We start from the raw sequence: 19,819 nt of genomic DNA on the forward strand, positions 1-19,819 counted from the left end.
AAAAATGTTGTGTGGAGTGACGAATCACACTACACAACATGACGATCTGATGTCAGTGTGTGGGTATGGCGAATGCCTGGTGAACGTCATATGCCAGCAGTGTGGTGCCAACAGTAAAATTAGGAGGCAGTGCTGTTATGGTGTGGTCATGTTTTTGATGGAGGGGGCTTACACCCCTTGTTTTGCATGAGACTATTGCAGCACAGGCCTACATTGATGTTTTAAGCACCTTCTTGTTTCCCACTGTTGAAGAGCAACTCGGGGATGGTGACTGCATCATTCAACACGATCGAGCGCCTGCTCATAATGCATGGCCTGTGGTGGAGTGGTTACATGACAATAACATCCTTGGAATGGACTGGCCTGCACAGAGTCCTGACCTGAATCCTATAGAACACCGTGGGGATGTTTTGCAATGCCGACTTCATGCCAGGCCTCACCAACTGACATTGATACCTCTCCTCAGTGCAGCACTCCATAAAGAATGGGCTGCCATTCCCCAAGAAACCTTCCAGTACCTGTTTGAACATATGCCTGTGAGAGTGGAAGCTGTCATCAAGGTTAAGGGTGAGCCAACACCATACTGAATTCCGGCATTATCGATGGAAAGCGCCGTGAACTTGTAAGTCATTTTCAGCCAGGTGTCCAGATACTTTTGATTACATAGTGTATGTAGCTCTACACAATAGGATACTCCCATAGTATTTTCTTTTTAAGAAGGGCAGTAGTTTGTTGATACACAGTTATTTCAACTAAAAGTGTTTCCTAAATTCCCAGCAAGCCTGTCTTAACTTTTCTGGACAGAAAAAGTGAAAACTTCTTCAAATGGTCCATTGTGTTTCTTTACGACTAAACTACATTTTACGATACTTGACATCATATCCCAGTCTTAAAAGTCCTTTTAAGATGACTTCTCTGTGGAACAGCTTTGATTTGAAACTTCCTGGCAGATTAAAACTGTGTGCCCGACCGAGACTCGAACTCAGGACTTTTGCCTTTCGCGGGCAAGCTTTGATTTGTTCTCTTAACTGGTTGTATGTTTTTACTCATCAGTGACTCAATCTCTCCAAAACGAGTTTTATTGTTTTGATTAGTAGGTCCACTGATACCACAGGAAATACATGTTGACTTATACAGAGTCCAACATAAACAAACCTACTGCAAATGAGATTGACAGATGTTCCAGAGGCTATCCACTAATGACTACCCGAACCACAATCCATTACATTGACACTCAATTCACCTTCAGGTTGAGATTTTTTTTAAGAGATTGGTATCAACCACATGACCTCTGTGGTCAAGTCAGAATCCCTGCTCCCTGTGTGCCACACGTAACTCCATTGTTGTGCCTAATGAGAACACTGAAATACGCCTAGAATTTACGTAGGACTGGCAGCACTGACCAGTCCCCAGCCAAGGGTTGTGTGTACTTCCTCATTTCCGTAGAAGTCCTCACAGCAAATCAGTTAACCAGAGAACCTGACAATAACTATTCACCTTTCTTCAGTTTTCTGAATCTGTTTAGCAAAAACTGAAACTTCGGTGTTCTCCAAAGGTTAACACTGTAATAAATGTATAATTAAGTTCCACATGCTATTAGTCACACATCTGGTATCTTTGAGATGACCAGCCATGGATGTCTGGAGAATTTTGACCCCAGAGTGAATGTTGCTCGATAGCCATTTTGACTGTTCCCACACACCTGCACAACTCAAGTAGTGTAGCAAAACTTTTCATGACTTCTAACTAGTGAGCTAGCAATGTTCAATCTGTTACACATGCAAAAGAGTATCACTACTGAAACTGCTTTGCTACATATTTTAGAAACACGTTTGTCTTTCACTATTTATGTTGGAGTCTTAATCACCTATTTTGACAATTTTCTTCACCTCACTACATTTCTTTAATTTTTGTTCTTTAATTTACAGTATCTTGTGTATTTTTGAAGTGAAAGCTAAATATATTAGTTCAGGCACAACCTCCTTTATATTTTTAATTGTAAGTCTTACTATCAGTGCCTAAGAAGATACTTATATAAAAATCACTAACTTACCAGTTCGAGTTATTTACTGCCACATATATGGAACTCAAGAGTATTTTCACTTTACTCTCTGAGTATGATGATATTCCACTCCAAGCTGAAAGAATGAGGAAATCCCTAATTCCATACCACACAGCAAGAGGATGTGGTTGAGGTGTTCCATTATCCATTGAATGTGGTGGGAAATCATGCTCAAATCTCATGATGTCTTCTAGGACCTGTGACTTAGATTCCTCATTTTCCTCATCCAATGGACTGGAAATATCATCAGATGAGTCGACAAGCAGGCGGTGTCTTGTAAGTCTGAATTCAACATCTGTAATGAATAAGTAACATTACTAATCTCATAGTTATATATGCTCTAATCAGTAGTGGTACTATTGCCATCAAACCACAGATAGATAAAAGTTGTCTGCTTAGCATAGAATGTTACTGAAACTTTTACAAAGAAGTGGGGATAAGACAGCACAAAGATGATATAAGTTGCCAAGGAAGACACAATGGGACAAGAGACTCAGAAGGTGAGGCCAGAACTGAATCAAAAGATTTAATGAAGAGAGCCAACACCAATAAAACTGCTAACACTTAGCAGAAAAAAGAAACATCTGATACCACCCATCTGCCTTGACCCCTGATGTAAGTACGTTGTGTTTTGTGACGTCACTGTGCTGCTGTGTTTTTGGGTTGGGTCATGTTTGTAGGTGGAATGTTGTGTATTTAGTGGCGCACTCTTAAGGTGGATGGTCATGTCTGAAGATGAATGTCTTACGTGCAGTATTCAGTCATTTCACTTTGTGTAATCACTATGTGACTTTGTGATTGAAGAGTGTGCCATATCGCTAGTGAGGTACGCTGATTTATTGTTTCGGGGGTTCCTGTGCGGTGATAGGTATGATTAGTGTTGCGATTTTTTATGGACTGGAATGTAATAGTGCTTTCTTTTGTTAGAGATGGATATAATGGAAAAATTTAATATTTATTCATTCTGAGTTGCACTGGTTGAATGATATGATGATGACCATAAGGTTTTTCAGCAGTTTGCCCTGGTTTCTGACTACATGAGGTCTCATATGTAATGGGAGTATGCAGCTGACTAGAGTCCCATCTTCTCGGACCAGGAACTCAGGATGGTGTCACCTTCCCAATACTTGGCGATCTATCCAATGGGGGGGCCTGGTTCAAGATCTAGGTGGCCATCATGGAGACTGTTTTACTCACACCTTTTCTGTTATCATTCATCTTTACATCTTTGAGGAGTTATATTGTTTTGCTTTCTGAGGACTGGTTTATGTGTGTGTTTAATTAGTTTTAATGCATTGTTTATGATTTGTTTGTATTGGTGTATAGCTTTTTTTTATTTTAATTGGCCAAGTGCATATGTATCTGGGGATTTTGAGTTTTCACTTTGTGTGTGTGGTTTTGGAGACGCTGGCTTTGTTTATGCTATATAGTGATTTTCTTATCTGTAGCATTATGTTATATGCTGCGAATTTTTTGGGTTTTTTGTGGATAGCTTTCGTTTTGTGATGATGCTGTTTTTTGTATTGTTGTATATTTAGCTCATCTCGGTTCTGAAACCTCTACTTCCAGAGGTTGCCCTGTTAAGTTTCATTTTATTGCTGTGCTGTAGTGAAATATTCTCAAGTCTTTTTATTTTTGTTAGCATATGTATGTAACTGATGTTATAGTCACCATACTGTACATGCTGAAAGTATGGGTGTCGGCCATCTTAATGACATTACGGGTGGAATCGGATGCTTTCATAATGCCCAAAAAAGAAGACAACCAGTAGGTACCAGTATCAGAATACAGGCATCAGAGAACAAGCAGTAGGTATAAACTGGGATAAAGAACAGAAGAGAGAATATGAACAAAGTCAATAAAGGACAAATTAGAAAGTAAATGATAATTAAGTAAGTTTCAGATAAGAGTAAAAAAGGGAAAAAACCATGATTAAAGAAGCATAAATAGAAATAGAAGAAACAAGACAAGGATGAAATTAAAAGTGAATAGTAAGAGTGGTTGGAAAAGATAAATGTTAAAAGTGCTCATGAAAAAGTAAGAGACGACAAAGAGTCAGAAGTAGAATGGAATGAGATAAGAAAAAAAGTAATTAACATTTCACACAAAACCCAAATCAGAAAAAGAAAATACGTGTAAGTAAAATAAGGTATTTGTGTGTTCTAAAACATTTATTCCAGAGAGTAGCATTCATATTTCAGTAAAAGAACATAGATATAACAGTGGCACACAGTATGGTGTACAATGGGGGTAATCTGTAGATTATTTCCTCATATAAAAAATAAATAAAATAAAAAAAATGTTTGTTCACAGAAGAAAGACATAACTTTCAGCTTTTTAAATTTAGTTTATTGAACAATTTCAGTACTCAAACATTTGTGCAAAATTAGCAACGTTTTGAATCAAAGAACACAAAGTCTTTCATTAACCAAAAATTAAAAGTTAATACTTTTGAGGTAGATCATTCGAATACAACAGGGTAAAATACTGTCTGTTTATGACAGCTATGCTTAAGTGCATCCCTATGATCTATTCAAATAATCTATAAATTATAAAAATGCTTAGAGGTAACAAAATTAATACTTTCAGATTGGAAACTGTCATAGATTTCCCAAAAACAAAATTATCATGGACAAATTTTGTATAATTTCCACAAAAGATGCATGCTAGAAAAATTATGGAAATAATTTTCGTTGATGCAGCCCATAAATTGTCAACTGTTGCTATTCATACAAAACTTTAACTGGTTCTGCAGGCACACCAACAAACGTATTTGACACAAAACTGCGAAGCCATACCAACGCAAAAGAAAATTAAAATATAACTCATTAGCCACTTTTTCTGCAAATCGTTTTAATATGTAGATTCAAGGATAGAAGAGGTATGTTTGCCATATGGCAAGTAGCAGTGTTCACTATGAAGCTGCAAAACACACAGCACTGTATCGCAGACAGTACTCAGTGTTTACAAATAGGAGTAATTATTTTCATTGAAAAGTACCAGTGTAATCAATTAAATTAAACTGCAAACAGGCTACAGACAGCAACTCTTTAGAACTAACTGAGGAAGTAGCACCATTTTTTTTGCTAATTTACTTAAGGAGTACAGTAATATTTCATTATCAATATTGTGTTCAGATTAATTTCCCATGATTTGCTTGTCTTTCATTCATCGTTTTACATCCCTAAACATTCCACCTGATAGGCTCTACGGAACACTATGGACGAATTTAAGTAATTTGATTAGAGATGGTTCCGAAGAAAGGTATAAGACTGCATAAAAAACACGTACCTCAGCTTTTGTGAAACACAAGGCTTATGACAGTTCTCTGACAGCTTATGTTTAATATTTACACGGACGTTAATATAATGTAGCAATAGTGAATTTATCGAAAATTCAGTTTCAGATGATAAGCAAGTCAGTCACCTCTTGGAAATTGTACCTAATGAAATGTGAAACGTTATTTACCTGCAAAATTGATGTTTTCCGTTTTCGTTTCCCATTTTCTAGTACTGAGTTCTCCCTTCTTTAACAGAGGTCCACGTTTGAGTTGTGGAATCTTCCATTCGCGAATGATTTCTTCTAAACGAAACATAAACATCTCCCATTCCGATGCTGCCGTAAAGTCATAATGAAAATCTTGATCGTCAATTTCTTCATTCATTGTTTCACTAAATCCGCTTCACCTCACCACGCGATCAAATCGCACAACAAACACAAAACAGCTGAGACTGACAGTTTACGTCCAAAGACAAATAGCAGAAAAGATATCACCAGCGTTTACTTTGCGTATACAGACGAATGACGATAGATATCATAACAGTCGCGACACTTCGCCTCGATTTTGTTGCCTAATGCCTACAGCGCCAGCGGCGCCGCAAGCGGCCGGTTGGTTGAACCGTGAGTTCGGCGCGATCGTGAAAGCGAATAGTGATTGTTTATTTTGATTTATACAATGGTTTTTACAATCGGGAGCGTTTGTAGTGCAATAAATTGCAGCAGCAACAGGAAGAAGACACCACAGCTGTCTTTTTTAGGTTTCCTCAAGATCCTGAGAGGTATATACCATCATGTTACTAAACTGTATCGTCAGGATTCACTTGCAAACTATATGTGTATAAATGATGAATGTTTCGTTTTAGGAGCAGAAAATGGCTAGTTAATAGCAGACGAGAAGACCTTATGAAGAAAGACCCAGTTTACCTATATAATAATACATTTCGAACAAAACCAGTTCATGAACAAAGACAATAAATAACAAACTCATGTGGAATGCAGTACCCATACTTTTTGACATTCCAAATAAGCCACCGCAACTGACGATGAAGAGGAAACTGCCACACAGATTCGACAGTCAATCGAAAGCTGTAAAACAGTCCTAAGACACAGAAGCAGCCAGTTCAACTCTCCATGTATCAGTGTCAGATTCGTGTGAATCATCAACACAGACCTGTTTTGACGATGAAGTTGTTAGATGAAATGCAGTTGCTCGTGTCTTACAAAAGCGTGTAAAGTGTCAGAATGTGCAGATCGCTAGACTTCGAGCGAAACTATTACGGGACAAGGAAAGTGCCTACAGACAGATTGTTTGAAAATTATTCAAATATTTGGTTTTTCGTTAAATGTAATGTAATCAGCTCATTATAATGTTTTCAGCATATTTCTCCCACTATTTGGCAGTTGCTTGTCCCACGTAGAATAAGGTAAAGATGAACGTCGTACTTGTGGCAACAGGCGACAATGACAAATACAGTAGGCCTACAGAACGATAAACGAGCTGTCGATCGCTTTTGCATGTAGAGGTACATGTCTGTGCTTCTTACATTTGAATCTGTGTGTTTATATTCTTTTGATATCAACGTGGTAAGCTGCAATTCTGTCCAATGTCACAAGTGTTTCTTCACGATTGTGTTGTAGCTTGCCACTCTATTCATGGTTTTTGTTCATACTTGCGCTTATTTTAGAATCATTTTTAGAAACATATATGCCTTCTGATACTACACAAGCTCTTGGGGGCAAGAAAATAATTCGAATAATTCGGAAATTACGTAGGAATTGGATGTAAACAAACATTATGCTTACGACGCGTCTGACGTTCACCTTACCTGCCGCATGGAGCGCTAGTGTCGCTCCATCTGTCAAACGGCAACAACTTTTACAGCAGTGAGTGTCGCGACTGTTATGTTAAGACTGTGATAGATATGTTCATGGTGGACGCACAGTCTAACCACAGTCTGTGGTCTAATTGTGGTCGACGCCAGAAATTCGGGTTTTTAGCAAAATCAGTATTTTAACATCGGTATTTTTGAGTAGTAATAGTTACTGATAGCGACTTATGTATATAAAAATGTACATAATGAGGGGAGGTCAATTCTGTTCAAGTACAAGATGTTTATTCAGATCAGTATCTCAAAATATGAGCAGATGAAGTTTCATAGACTGCCAGTATTCAGAACTGGAACATAGGTTACATCTACTGAAAATTATGATAAAAATGAATGGAAATGAAAACACTGTAGTAGAAAAGTTGCGACACATATCAGTTTTTACGAAAATCGCGATATTTAACACTTATAAGATGCATGTTATATGACAGTCCACTCAAATGCTTTATTTCTCAGAATAGTTTCTCTGGAAACAACGCAGTTCACAAAATGTGACATGCAGAAGAATAAATGGGCAAATATTTAATCAGCCTGAGGATCAGTGTTTCTAAAAACTGTTCTTCCTAGTAGTGTTTCAGCACCAAATATAAGAAGCATAGTACGAAGTATTGGTGACATCCATACAAAGTATATTGTTATACAGATGAATTAATAAGTAAATACATCATGGCCTAATATACTTAAAAGTAAAACAAAGGTACCAGCAATAAGAAGCGTTTTCCCCACAATGACATAACTAGTTTCTTCTTTCTTTTGGCGAGGTTGTCTATCACCTCTATTGGTGTAAAATATTCTGAACGATGAATGGACAATAGTGCTAATCCATTTAGCCTTCTCTGATAGATCAAAACACAATCATGAACTTAATTCAACAGGTACAGCAGCGTACATTACATATTTTTAGAACTTGTAAAAATTAATAATTGATGACCTAGTAATTGTTATATGACTTCATGTGAGACAATAAACTTTAAAAAATAGTATCTCTTCTTGAGTTTCACACTTACATTTCGACTCTCTTTAAAGTGGAGAATGGCCTCTCTGCTGTGGCTATAGTTAAAGGAAGTACGGCCAGTATCTTCAGAAGCTTGTTAATATTTGGATACATGTCTTTGTTGAAGTGCTTCCATGGCAAATGAAGGTCTGGAATCATTTCATAAATTTTCTTTTCCATAAAAAAATTCAGCAAGGACATCTTCAATGTGGAATTCAGTTAAGACCTTGAAGTCTTCTCATTCTTCACTACTTAAGGGAAATTCACTGGTTGAAACCAGGATCAGTGAAGAAAATCCAGACAGCGCTTCCTTATATTCCGCTTCCTTATATTCTGTAAGCCTTAACTCTATTATAAAACAATCTAAAATGGGATGAAGAGTGCCACTCAGTAGTACTCTTCAGAACCATGCATCAAATAGTTTGATCTTCTGGATCTTAATCCTTTGGGGAACCACGACTGATACATCAAGCTTTTGATGGATTTCATCTCCTCTTTCAGAAACAGTCACGAAGTTTTTTTTAGCATCATGCCACACAACTTCCAATTCTTCTCTACTGTCTTCAGCAGATTTCATGGTTTCTCTCAAAAATGGTATTGGTTTCTGAAGGACTTTGCTTAATATACAACCAAATGCAAATACATCAGCTATCACTAAGAGAAGGAAGGCAAGTTGACACTGTAGAATAGAACACATTAAAGAGTTTGCCTCTGTAGCTGTGTGTAAAGAATCATTTGGCCAGCTGATATGACAGTCACTGCTTCAATCAAGAGCTCCAGAAGCAACAAGAAATCAGTGACAGCATCAGATCTTTCAGTCATCTGAGTTGCGCAAAACTTTTCAGAGTTTCTGCACTATGCGATCCAAGTACCCAAAAAGTAATTAGCTGTGTCATTAGTCTCTAAAGAGTTCCTAATAGCCTGAATTTCAGCTTCTGCAAATATTACTTAATTAAGACAGTGGTTTGAACAGTGGATGTAGAGTGCTGTAGGATGTGTTGCTCTAACTACAGCTTACACTCCTTGCAGATTCCCTGATGTAGGTTGATTTCCACCATAATCTTGTCTTCTTAGATATGGAGTATCTGCACCAATTTATTTCAGCTTTTCTAACAGAGACGATGCTGAAACTTCCTCGCAGATTAAAACTGTGTGCCTGACCGAGACTCGATCTTGGGACCTTTGCCTTTCGCAGGCAAATGCTCTACCATCTGAGCTACCCAAGCACGACTCACGACCCATTCTCACAGCTTCAGTCCTGCCAGTGGCTCGTCTCCTACCTTCCAAACTCCACAGAACTTTTCCTGACAAATTTGCTAAGAGAATGAATTGTATGAATCTTTCCTTAGCAATTATAATTCCTTGTCGTCATGCAAAGAAACCTTTTCTATCCCACTGAAATCAGCAGTCTCGTCAAAAATACTGAAATGATCTGGGATTTATTTAATTTTCATAAAGTAGTTACGGAATTATTACATCACATGAGTCAATTTCTTATGGTATGACTTGTGTACTTATTCCTTCTTCGACAAATTTGTAAAGCTGATTTTAACTCATTGCCTGAATTTGCACAAAATCTTACTACAGCCCAAAAGTTTGCTTCATTATAGATCGATAGTTCCTTAGAATGCATTATTCCATAATCCTTTCTTCCCCTTAAAGCAAGTTCTTACCCAGCATAAAACATAACAGCTTCAATTATAGGCATTAAATTCTATTTTCTACGCATCTTCTTAGTTTTTCCCTACAATTAAGTTGCTGACAGACGTCTCAGGTTCCTTTTCTTTGTAGATAAAAATAGATCTGCATCAAGAACGTAATTTTTTAGCTACTGATCTGTTGTGTGCTTGTCGAAATATTCTATTGCTTTCTTACAATTACTGTACAGTATTTATTTTTACACAGGGAACCAAGGGGTTGAAACTTGATCCAGTTGTTGCCTTTGAAAATAAGGCACAAAATCTGTAGTAAACAATGTATGGTAGACACTTCCATTTACACAGGTGTCTATGTTGAAATATGAGGTTTTGCCCTTTTTTACGTTTCTGCACCTCAGTTGGTAAAAACGGAACCGTTATAGGGTCACTTTGTTACCCATCTGTGTGTCTGTCTGTCAGGGTGCTCAAACCCTTTTTCTCAGGAATGAACAGATGGTATCAAGTTGAAATTTATGTCACATACTAAGGTCTATGTTCCCTTGGTGGTATAATAAACATTAGATTATAAGTCAGTGCAGTCAAAAGATATGACCATTCATGTCACATATTTTGATACTCTCGAACTCACTAACTGAAACCTATAGTGTACTTCCAGCTAATTTAGAATGATGAAATTTAGGAAGAAGCAAGGTTTCAAGGTATCAGTTGAGGAAAAAACCAAAAAACTGTTAATTTGTAACTATATCACACAAACATTTTTTGGTCATTTACCTTACTGTTTGACTGTTCGTCGTTTAGCCCCCTTTTCCTCAGGAATGGGTAGATGCATTAAATTGAAATTTATATCACATACTAAGGTCTATAGGCACTTGGGAGTATAGTATATGTAACTTTGTCAGTCAATGCAACCTAAAGATATGGCCAGTTAGGTCTCATTTGCATTTGTATTTTATTTGTCTCATAACATACATTTACAGATACTTTAATATTCGCAAACTCAGCCATCAAAACCTACAATCTGCTTTACATCGACGCAGAATCATGGAATTTGACAGTGAGTGAGGTTTCACACTGTACCCAAAGGAAAAAATCCGAAAATTGTTAATCTCAAATTATATCCCACGAAAAAAAATTTCTCGTTTGATATGTGACTCCATGTCTGTTCGTACGTTAGGACGTCTTTTTCCTCAGGAACAGGTAGACATATCAAGTTGAAATTTATGTCACATACTAAGGTCTGTGGTCCCTTGTTGGTATAATGAATGTTAGCTTCTAGGTCAATGTAATCAAAAGGTACAGCCATTTATGTCACATATTTTGATACATGCAAAGTTACTGATCAAAACCCATAGTGCACTTCCCTTTTGTCTACAGTGAGGAAATTTAGCAAGAAGAAAGGTTTCACCGTACAAAATCCGAAAATTATAAATTTATAATTATATCACATGAAAAAAGTTAATTCTTCTGCTGTTTGTAAGCCGAGTTCAAATTTATCAACAACTTCAAATTATCCACACTTATTAGAGCCATTCTGTCACCATCTATGTCTTGCAACCGTATGATACTTTATGTACAAACCGTTATGATGCTTAGTTATCGTCTAATAGATCTACTTTATAACGTGAATCAAGGTTTAGTGATTAACTGGATCATCCCCCATGATGAACAAACCTCAGATATATATTTGACAGTATTATGGAGAAGAATGTCCTGGATTGAATAAAATATGTTTCTCGAGCTTTATTATAGCAGTTATCTATACTATGTCATCTTTGTTAACAGTCTCCTCCTCCTGGTTTGTAGATGTATCACATGTAAGAAGCAATAAGTAGACAAAGAATTACCCCCCCCCCCCCCCCACAGCAGAAAAAAATTGCAAAATGACAGTAGTGTCAGATATGCAGCTTATACTGTAAATGGGGAGTGCTTCATCAAACCACCTATTTATCCACCGTTCTATCCTTGAACAGCGCACTGGAAAAACGAGTACCTAAATCTTCCTGTGCGAACTTTGATTTCTCTTTTTTATTACGATGACCATTCCTCTATAAGTAAGTGGGCGCTAAAAAAATATTTTTGTATTCGAAGGAGAAAGCTGGTGACTGAAATTTTAAAAGAAGATCCTACCACAACGAAAAACGCCTTTGCTTTAATGATTGCCACTTCAGTTCACGTATCATGTCCGTGGCACTCTCTCCCCTATTTCACTATAATACAAAACGAGCTGTCCTTCTTTCAACCTAGTCGATGTCCTCCGTCAGTCTCAACTAATGCAGATCCCACACTGTACAGCGATACTCCACAAGAGGACGGACAAGTGTGGTGTAAGCAGTCTCTTTAGTAGACCTGTCACATTTTGTACGTGCTCTGCCAACAAATTGTCGTCTTTGGTTCGCTTTGCCCGCATGATCCAGGTAATTGTTCCAGCTTAAGTTATTCGTAATTGTGATCCCTAAGGATTTAGTTAAATTCACAGCCTTTAGATTTGTGTGATTTATTAAGTAACCGAATTTTAGAGGTTTCCTTTTAGTACTCATGTAGATGACTTAAACTTTTCAGTATTTAGAGTCAATTGCCACGTTTTACACCATACAGAGATCCTGTCTAATCATTTGCAAGTGGTTTTCACCACCTGATGACTTTACAAGGCGGTAACTGACAACATCATCGGCAAACAATTTGAGATGGTGCTCAGTTTGTCTCCTAAATCATTTATGCAGATCAGGAACAGCAGGGAGCCTATAACACCTCATTGTGGAACTCCAGATGTTACTTTTATTTTACTCGATGACTTCCCATCAGTTACTACGAACAGTGACCGTTCCAACAGGAAGTCACGAAATTAGTCGCACATCTGAGACGATACTCTACAGGCACGCAATTTGATTAGAAGTCGCTTGTGAGGAACGGTGCGAAGAGCCTTCTGGAAGTATAAAAATATGAAATCAATTTTAGGTCTCCTGTCGATAGCAGGCGATGCTCAGTATGGAACTACTGTATCAGCATTCTCCGAAAGGAACCCAATTGGTATAGAATCTGCACCAGAGGCCTTGCCTTTATTCAATGATGTAAGCTACTTCGCTACACCGAGGATATCTATTTGTAAATGACTCATTTTGGTAGTTGTCTTGGTTCAATTTCTGGTAAATTTACTTCCTCTTCTTTCGTGAAAGAATTTATGAAAACTGCTTTAGTGACTCTTGTCATTAGTAACGTTACCATTGCTACCGCTCAGTGAAGGTATGCCGCTGGTGTACTTTACGTACAAACTGTATCTGTAATGCAATGTAAACCGTGTAGCATCTGTAAATTATCAACTCATATCTATGTCCTCCATGTTCCAAAGTATCATGCAAATTAATGTGCATATAGAATAACCGGACTAAATCACCAGCCAGAAAATCTTACGCCAACACACAGCGCTCAGTGTCAAAAAGAACCCTTATAGACACTAAACCACACACGTGTGGACTGCGAATAACATTACCACGGCCCTGGTAGCCTTCCTATTGCTCACATAAGTGGTAGCTTAATTTTAGGCAGCCCACATATCCACTTGCTAAAAACTCCAGCAAATACCTACATTACAGCTTCGGCCAGCTTTGTATTGCATAGCCACAGGTTTACTTATATTTCCTGTAAATCGTTTCCAGCGCTTCCCCGCTATTTTTTTTTTTTTCCGATATGCCTAATTCTGGTTCAGTATGGCCTACTGGAACAGGACTACGGCAGTTTTGTCTTGACACCATTTCTCTGATTGTTCTGTCTTTCCAATCTTAAAGTGCATAAAAGTAGTGTCATCCCTCTCCTATAACTATGGTTACATTAAAGTTCTACAACTGTTATTACAATAGCCCTATGGATTGTGAATAGCACTACTGCTTCGCTGGTAGCATTGTTCTTGCACAAAGAAGTTTTTGTTAAAAATCTCAGCAAGTCTTGAATTACATACACAAAGCTGATGCAATAGGGAACAGTTCAGTAAAATTTATGTGGAACTGAAGCCAGAGTCTGTTGTACATTCGCAGATATCGTGCTGTAAATACGTGCGTATTTCCTGATTCGTATTGCAAGACTTGGCGTGGTAATATTCCCAGTATTTCTGAACTTGCTGGGCGCTTTTTATATTGAGACAATACATCGTGGCTTGGTCAAATTTGTGAACCTCGAACCACGGTAAACAATCAGCTTAATATCAGTCCATCCGAACATTAGGGTTGAATTAGCCACATTCCTGTTTAGAGAGCGTTTTTTTCAATACTTTCCGATGCATATCGGTTTCCCCATGATTGTACTTCATCTGCAGTGATTCTTTGTATTACATTTTTTGCACACGGGTGTGGTGTACATCAGGGTGGGTTTATTCATGCTTTAAATACAAATATAAAGTGTCTTACTAACAGATTGTCGAATTCACTCATAATCCCCTGTCACTAACAATTTTGGTATCTTTACGGTCGAATTGTACCTTGCAACCACCATTAAGATATTTTATGTGAGGGTTATTCTGCTTCAGCAGAGGCAGTAATTCTCCTGAATTAGCACTGTGCCAGAAAACATGTGCTTCAAAAACAGCTGTGAGCAACACGCTTTGTATATTACCTGTGCGTGATTTTTACAGAACAAAATGGAAGTCAACAGTCGGAGCTCCAGAAGGAGCTGGTAGTTCCATCGTTCTATGAATCATATATTCACTTGTGTCTTTGAACATTCAGATTTCTAAATAGGAAGACTGTGCTAATAGACTGGGCAGACACGCCCGTAGCACGTGATTCTGCTATAAGCTGTATTAGACATTCTGAAAGTTAGGCTATGTGCACATCAATGCCGATACTTCATACGGTATAGAATTCAGTCAAATGTCTATTTTTTCCCACTTTTAGTACACGAAGTTAAGGAGTTCTGCTACCTAGGCAGTAAGGTACCCCATGACAGATGGAACTATGAGGACTAGAGAAGTCTACTAGGATCAAATATAGGCCTTAAATTTAAGGAATAAAGCTCTGAGAATGTACTTTTGGAGCACAGCATTGTATCCAGAATGAGATTTTCACTCTGCAGCGGAGTGTGCGCTGATACGAAACTTCCTTCCTGGCAGATTAAAACTGTGTGCCCGACCGAGACTCGAACTCGGGACCTTTGCCTTTCGCGGGCAAGTGCTCTACCATCTGAGCTACCGAAGAACGACTCACGCCCGGTGCTCACAGCTTTACTTCTGCCAGTAACTCGTCTCCTACCTTCCAAATTTTACAGAAGCTCTTCTTTCAGGAGTGCTAGTTCTGCAAGGTTCGCATGAGAGCTTCCGTAAAGTTTGGAAGGTAGGAGACGAGGTACTGGCAGAAGTAAAGCTGTGAGTACCGGGCGTGAGTCGTGCTTCGGTAGCTCAGATGGTAGAGCACTTACCCGCGAGAGTCAAAGGTCCCGAGTTCGAGTCTCGGTCGGGCACACGGTTTTAATCTGCCAGGAAGTTTCTGAGCATTGTATGTTAGTTAAATATGGATTGTGGGAAAACCGGAAAAGAAGGGAATCGAATCATCTGATTGTGGTGTTACAGAGGAATTTTGAATGTTAGGTGAGCTGATACGGTAAGGAATGAGGAGGTTCTCCGCAGAACCGGCGAGGAAAGGAATATATGGAAAACACTGACAAGAAGAAGGGACAGGATAGTACTACATCTGTTAAGACATCACAGAATGACTTCCACGATACTAGAGGGAGCTGTAGAGCGTAACAACTGCAGAGGAAAACAGAGATTGGAATATATCCAGCACATAATGGAGGACGTACGTTGCAAGTGCTATTTTGAGATGTAGAGGTTGGCCCAGGAGAGGAATTCGTGACATGCGGCATCAAACCAGTCAGATGACTAATGACTCAAAAAAAGTGCAAAGTAACAGTCACCTCTTATTGTGTCATATGTGTGTGTAGGTACAGTCACTCAGCGTTATCATACAAATTCATGGGTCTACATTTCACATGCAACGTGGAATCTTTTCATTCAGGGCATATTAAAGGTTACCCATTTGCACGTAATCCGAATTTAAGAAACGAGCAGGTAATTTACAAAGTTGAACAGAAGTAAATTGATCTGTTTTCATTACAACAATATAAAATTAGGAAAATCGGAATAGAATATTAGACGAATGAATTTTCCAAAAATGTATTATTATTTTTTGAAATAAATCATTTTTTGCAATGTGCAGTTTCTTACACGAAACTAACACTTTATTTTATTAAGGATTAGCTGTCCCTACTTTAGATTATCAAGCAGCTTTATACAAAATTACCTTGTATTATCAGTTTGTCTGCCTGTCTTTTTTTTTATAAATCTGTAAGATGCTAAGCGGGTAATGCGTGTTATTTGAAGACTTACGCTGACCTGTTTTATTGTAATTTGTGTATTGCTACGGTGGATAAATGGGAATATAGGCTGCGTTTATTTCGTAAGAACGTCACAACTTTAAATTTTACTATGTATAGCCATTCGAAGGGAATAAGTGACACAATTACATGTTGATCTTTCCCCACTTCTGTGTGGGCCATTGCATGCTAACAAAACAAACAAAAGAGTAAAACAAAAATTTTAAGAACCACGATGGGCTCATCATCAAGGTGCATGTAGCAACCAGTGACACCTTAAAATATTCTGTTGTATCTAATAATTTTGGTAGGAGTCTAGCTAACATCCAAAACTTCTGTGCTTGATGTTACTTGTTAATACCCAAGAGATCGAACTTAGCTAATTTCCAATTAAACATAGTTTTCTTTTCAAATAGAAAACATCTTCAAGCAGCAAAATGATTGCTTTCAGGAAATTTGATGTGGCTGTGGAATCTCATAAAAAGAGTATTCTTCCTTTTTTTACATGCTACACTGCAGGACAGAACAGATACTCTGGCGCTGTGGTAAACGCACTGTACCTGTATTTGGAAATACCGAGGAACAAACCCTCCTTAACTCGTAAGTTTTTTTTCCGTAGTTGCTGTTGTGGTAGTCAGTCAGAATACTGCTTTGATGCAGCTGTTATCTGTCCGACTGAAGTCTCATTATCTCTGCATAAATATTGCCACCCACATTCATTTTAATCTGCTTCTTGTAGCGAGATGATGATCCGCTTCTACCGCTTTCACCTCCGATATGCTAAAGAAAGTCCTGAAACTCCCTGGCAGATAAAAACTATATGTCGGTCTGGAATTCGAACCTGGGACCCTTGCCCTCCTGTTGAGATAACCAAAAACTTGACTCACTATCCGCCCTCTTGGCTTTACTTCCACCAGTACCTCTTATCCTGCCTCCAAACTTCACGTAAGTTCTTCTATATACCATGCCGAACAAGCATTCCTACAAGAAAGGATACTGCGGAGAAGTGGCTTAACCACAACCGAGAAGATGATTTGTCTCTGCAGATGAGAATCGTCTTTCTTCCAGGAATACAAGAGAACTTCTGTGAAGTTTAGAAGATAGGAAAACAGTTACTGCTGGAAGTGAAACTTCGAGAGCGGGTCGTGTGTCGTGCTTGGATTGCCACTCGGTTAAGAGCACTTGTCCACGAAAGGCAAAGGTGCTAGGTTGTAGGTTCCATCCGTCCACACAACTCTAATCTGCCAGGAAGTTTCAATCCAGCACATTCCGTTACAGAGCGAAAATTCATTTTGACTGTATCTGGATGTCTATACGGCGCTTTGACCCGCCATTCACATGAATGCGAGTTCAGCGTCTTATGAATGCGCCATTTTGCTCGGTACGTTCGAGTAACTTGTAAAGGCATATATATTGCATTAACGGGACTGCTATTTTTTGAAGCTTTATTTAACAATTGTACATCTAGGCGATAAGCTTATTTCTACTGCATTGCCATTTTCAAGCGATCTTCCGTTATATAGCACTATTAGTATGTACAATTTTTACATTTTAGATCTGATTGTAACAGTGTGTCGAGTAAATGGTTCTAATGGCTCTGAGCACTATGGGACTCAAGTTCTGAGGTCATCAGTCCCCTAGAACTTAGAACTACTTAAACCTGACTAACCTAAGGACATCACACACATCCATGCCCGAGGCAGGATTCGAACCTGCGACCGTAGCGGACGCGCGGTTCCGGACTGTAGCGCCTACAACCGCTCGACCACCACGGCCGGTAGTGTGTCGAGTACTAACTTCCATATCTCATCGTTGACGTTGTAGCTGTCAAATACTTCTGTGTATTGTATTTTTAGCACAGACTAACTTGTTTTTGTACTCGACGAATTGTTACAAACCAATGAGATATATAACGTAAAAATTGTATATACTAATAGCGCTATATAATTGCAGATCGCTTGAAAATAGCAACGCAGCCGAAGTCAGCTATAGCCTAAATTTAAGACTGTTAAATAAAGCTTCAAAAATAGCGGCGTCCTTATAGAATAATATATACAAAATGCCTTTACCAGATATCTACTTCGACTCTGAGGAATACAAAAAGTACGACTGCCTGTCTCAGGGATGACAGCGTGTTCTCACGCTGCCATCAATGCGACGTAACAGATTCATCTGCTCAGGTAAATCCTAAATAGTTTTGACTTTTACTTCTAACCCGCGGTCCATACGACTGAATAGTCTCGCTTGTTCTGCTTTTACGACGATCAAGATTACGTCACCCATGTTCTTTGGTGAGGTGCTGACATCTAACGCCACAATGTTCATTACCGGTTTTAGGGCCTTTCGCTCATCTTTCGAAAGATACAGAAGACGTCAGTGATTGTCTGACAATTCTCATCGTTCTATAACACTACTGTGCTACCAAGAAGCCATTACATTCTGCCCTTCGTCAAGTAATATAAATCTTCTATCCCTCCAATCCCCTCCATACCATGCCATGTTACTTAACCTCCACGTGATTCGGACGAGATGATTTCGATTGCAGAGTCAAGCCCTTAATATTTTATAGTAAGAGTGTAGATTTTTGAATACTCGATCGTCAAATCACGCACTGAAATCCTGTAATAGGAAACTGTCTGCATACTGTATGTTAGATTGCTGTTTAACGAAATATCAACATGCATGTGCCATAAAAGTAGTATCAAGTTCCAAGTGTAACAACGTTGAAGCAGACGTGAGCAGTTTTAGTAATACCGAGGCATTTCATCACGAAAATTACTGGTCTATTCATGTAGCTTCAGTTTTCACTTAAAACACAAAAAGGCTAAGAGTTTTAGATGAGGCACGTATCAAAGCGACTGGAAAAAAAGTCAGGTGACTTCAGTATATAAGAAGGATGAAAGAACGGACCCAGAAAACTACGGATCAATATCCTTGGCGACTGTGTGCTGTAGAATTATTGGGTATATACTATATTCAAATATAATAAACTTCCTTGAGGGAAAGAAGCTTCTGTCCATTAATGAAAACAGAGTTAGAAACCTAGCTACCCCTTTTCTAGCACGATATCCTGCGATGGATTAAAAGCAATAGGTAGATTCCATATTCCTAAATTTCCGGGTACCGTTTGACACAATGCCGCGCGACAGACCGTTAAGAAATTCCGAGCATACGTAAAATGTTCCCAGATATGTGGCTCGAAGACCTTTTAAGTCATGGGACCCAGTATGTTGTACTGGACGACGAATGTTTATCAGAAGTAAAGGTATCGTCAGAGTCCACAGAAATGTGATAAAACCAACCTTGTTCTGTATTTAAATCAACGATCTGTAGGATAGGGTGAGCAGAAATATGGGACAGTTGCTCATAGGCTGTAGTGTGCAGGAAAGCATCGTCGTTGGGTGACTACAAGAGGGTATAGGATGACTTGCACAGAAGTTCTATTTCGTGCGATGAATGGCAGTTAGCCGGAAACGTGAAAAATGTAAGATAACATCAAAAAATGGTTCAAATGGCTCTGAGCACTATGGGACTCAACTGCTGAGGTCATTAGTCCCCCAGAACTTAGAACTAGTTAAAC

The 19,819-nt window shown here is 38.5% G+C and overlaps 1 protein-coding gene across 1 annotated transcript in view; it reads right to left on the reverse strand.

Annotated features, from left to right (window-relative positions):
• The window catches only part of LOC124775293 (rab3 GTPase-activating protein catalytic subunit), a gene marked incomplete at its 3' end in the record, with an annotated part of 470,052 nt that extends 464,149 nt beyond the window's left edge, over window positions 1-5,903 (reverse strand). The window contains exons 1-2 of the mRNA XM_047250130.1: window positions 5,531-5,903; window positions 2,054-2,357 (exon numbers count right to left, since the gene is read on the reverse strand). Coding sequence (XP_047106086.1) covers window positions 2,054-2,357; window positions 5,531-5,726 — 500 coding nt within the window. The remainder of the gene's footprint in view (window positions 1-2,053; window positions 2,358-5,530) is intronic.
• Between the last annotated feature and the right edge of the window lie 13,916 nt (window positions 5,904-19,819).

Source organism: Schistocerca piceifrons, chromosome 2 (assembly GCF_021461385.2).
Source record: "Schistocerca piceifrons isolate TAMUIC-IGC-003096 chromosome 2, iqSchPice1.1, whole genome shotgun sequence".
Taxonomy (NCBI): domain Eukaryota; kingdom Metazoa; phylum Arthropoda; class Insecta; order Orthoptera; family Acrididae; genus Schistocerca; species Schistocerca piceifrons.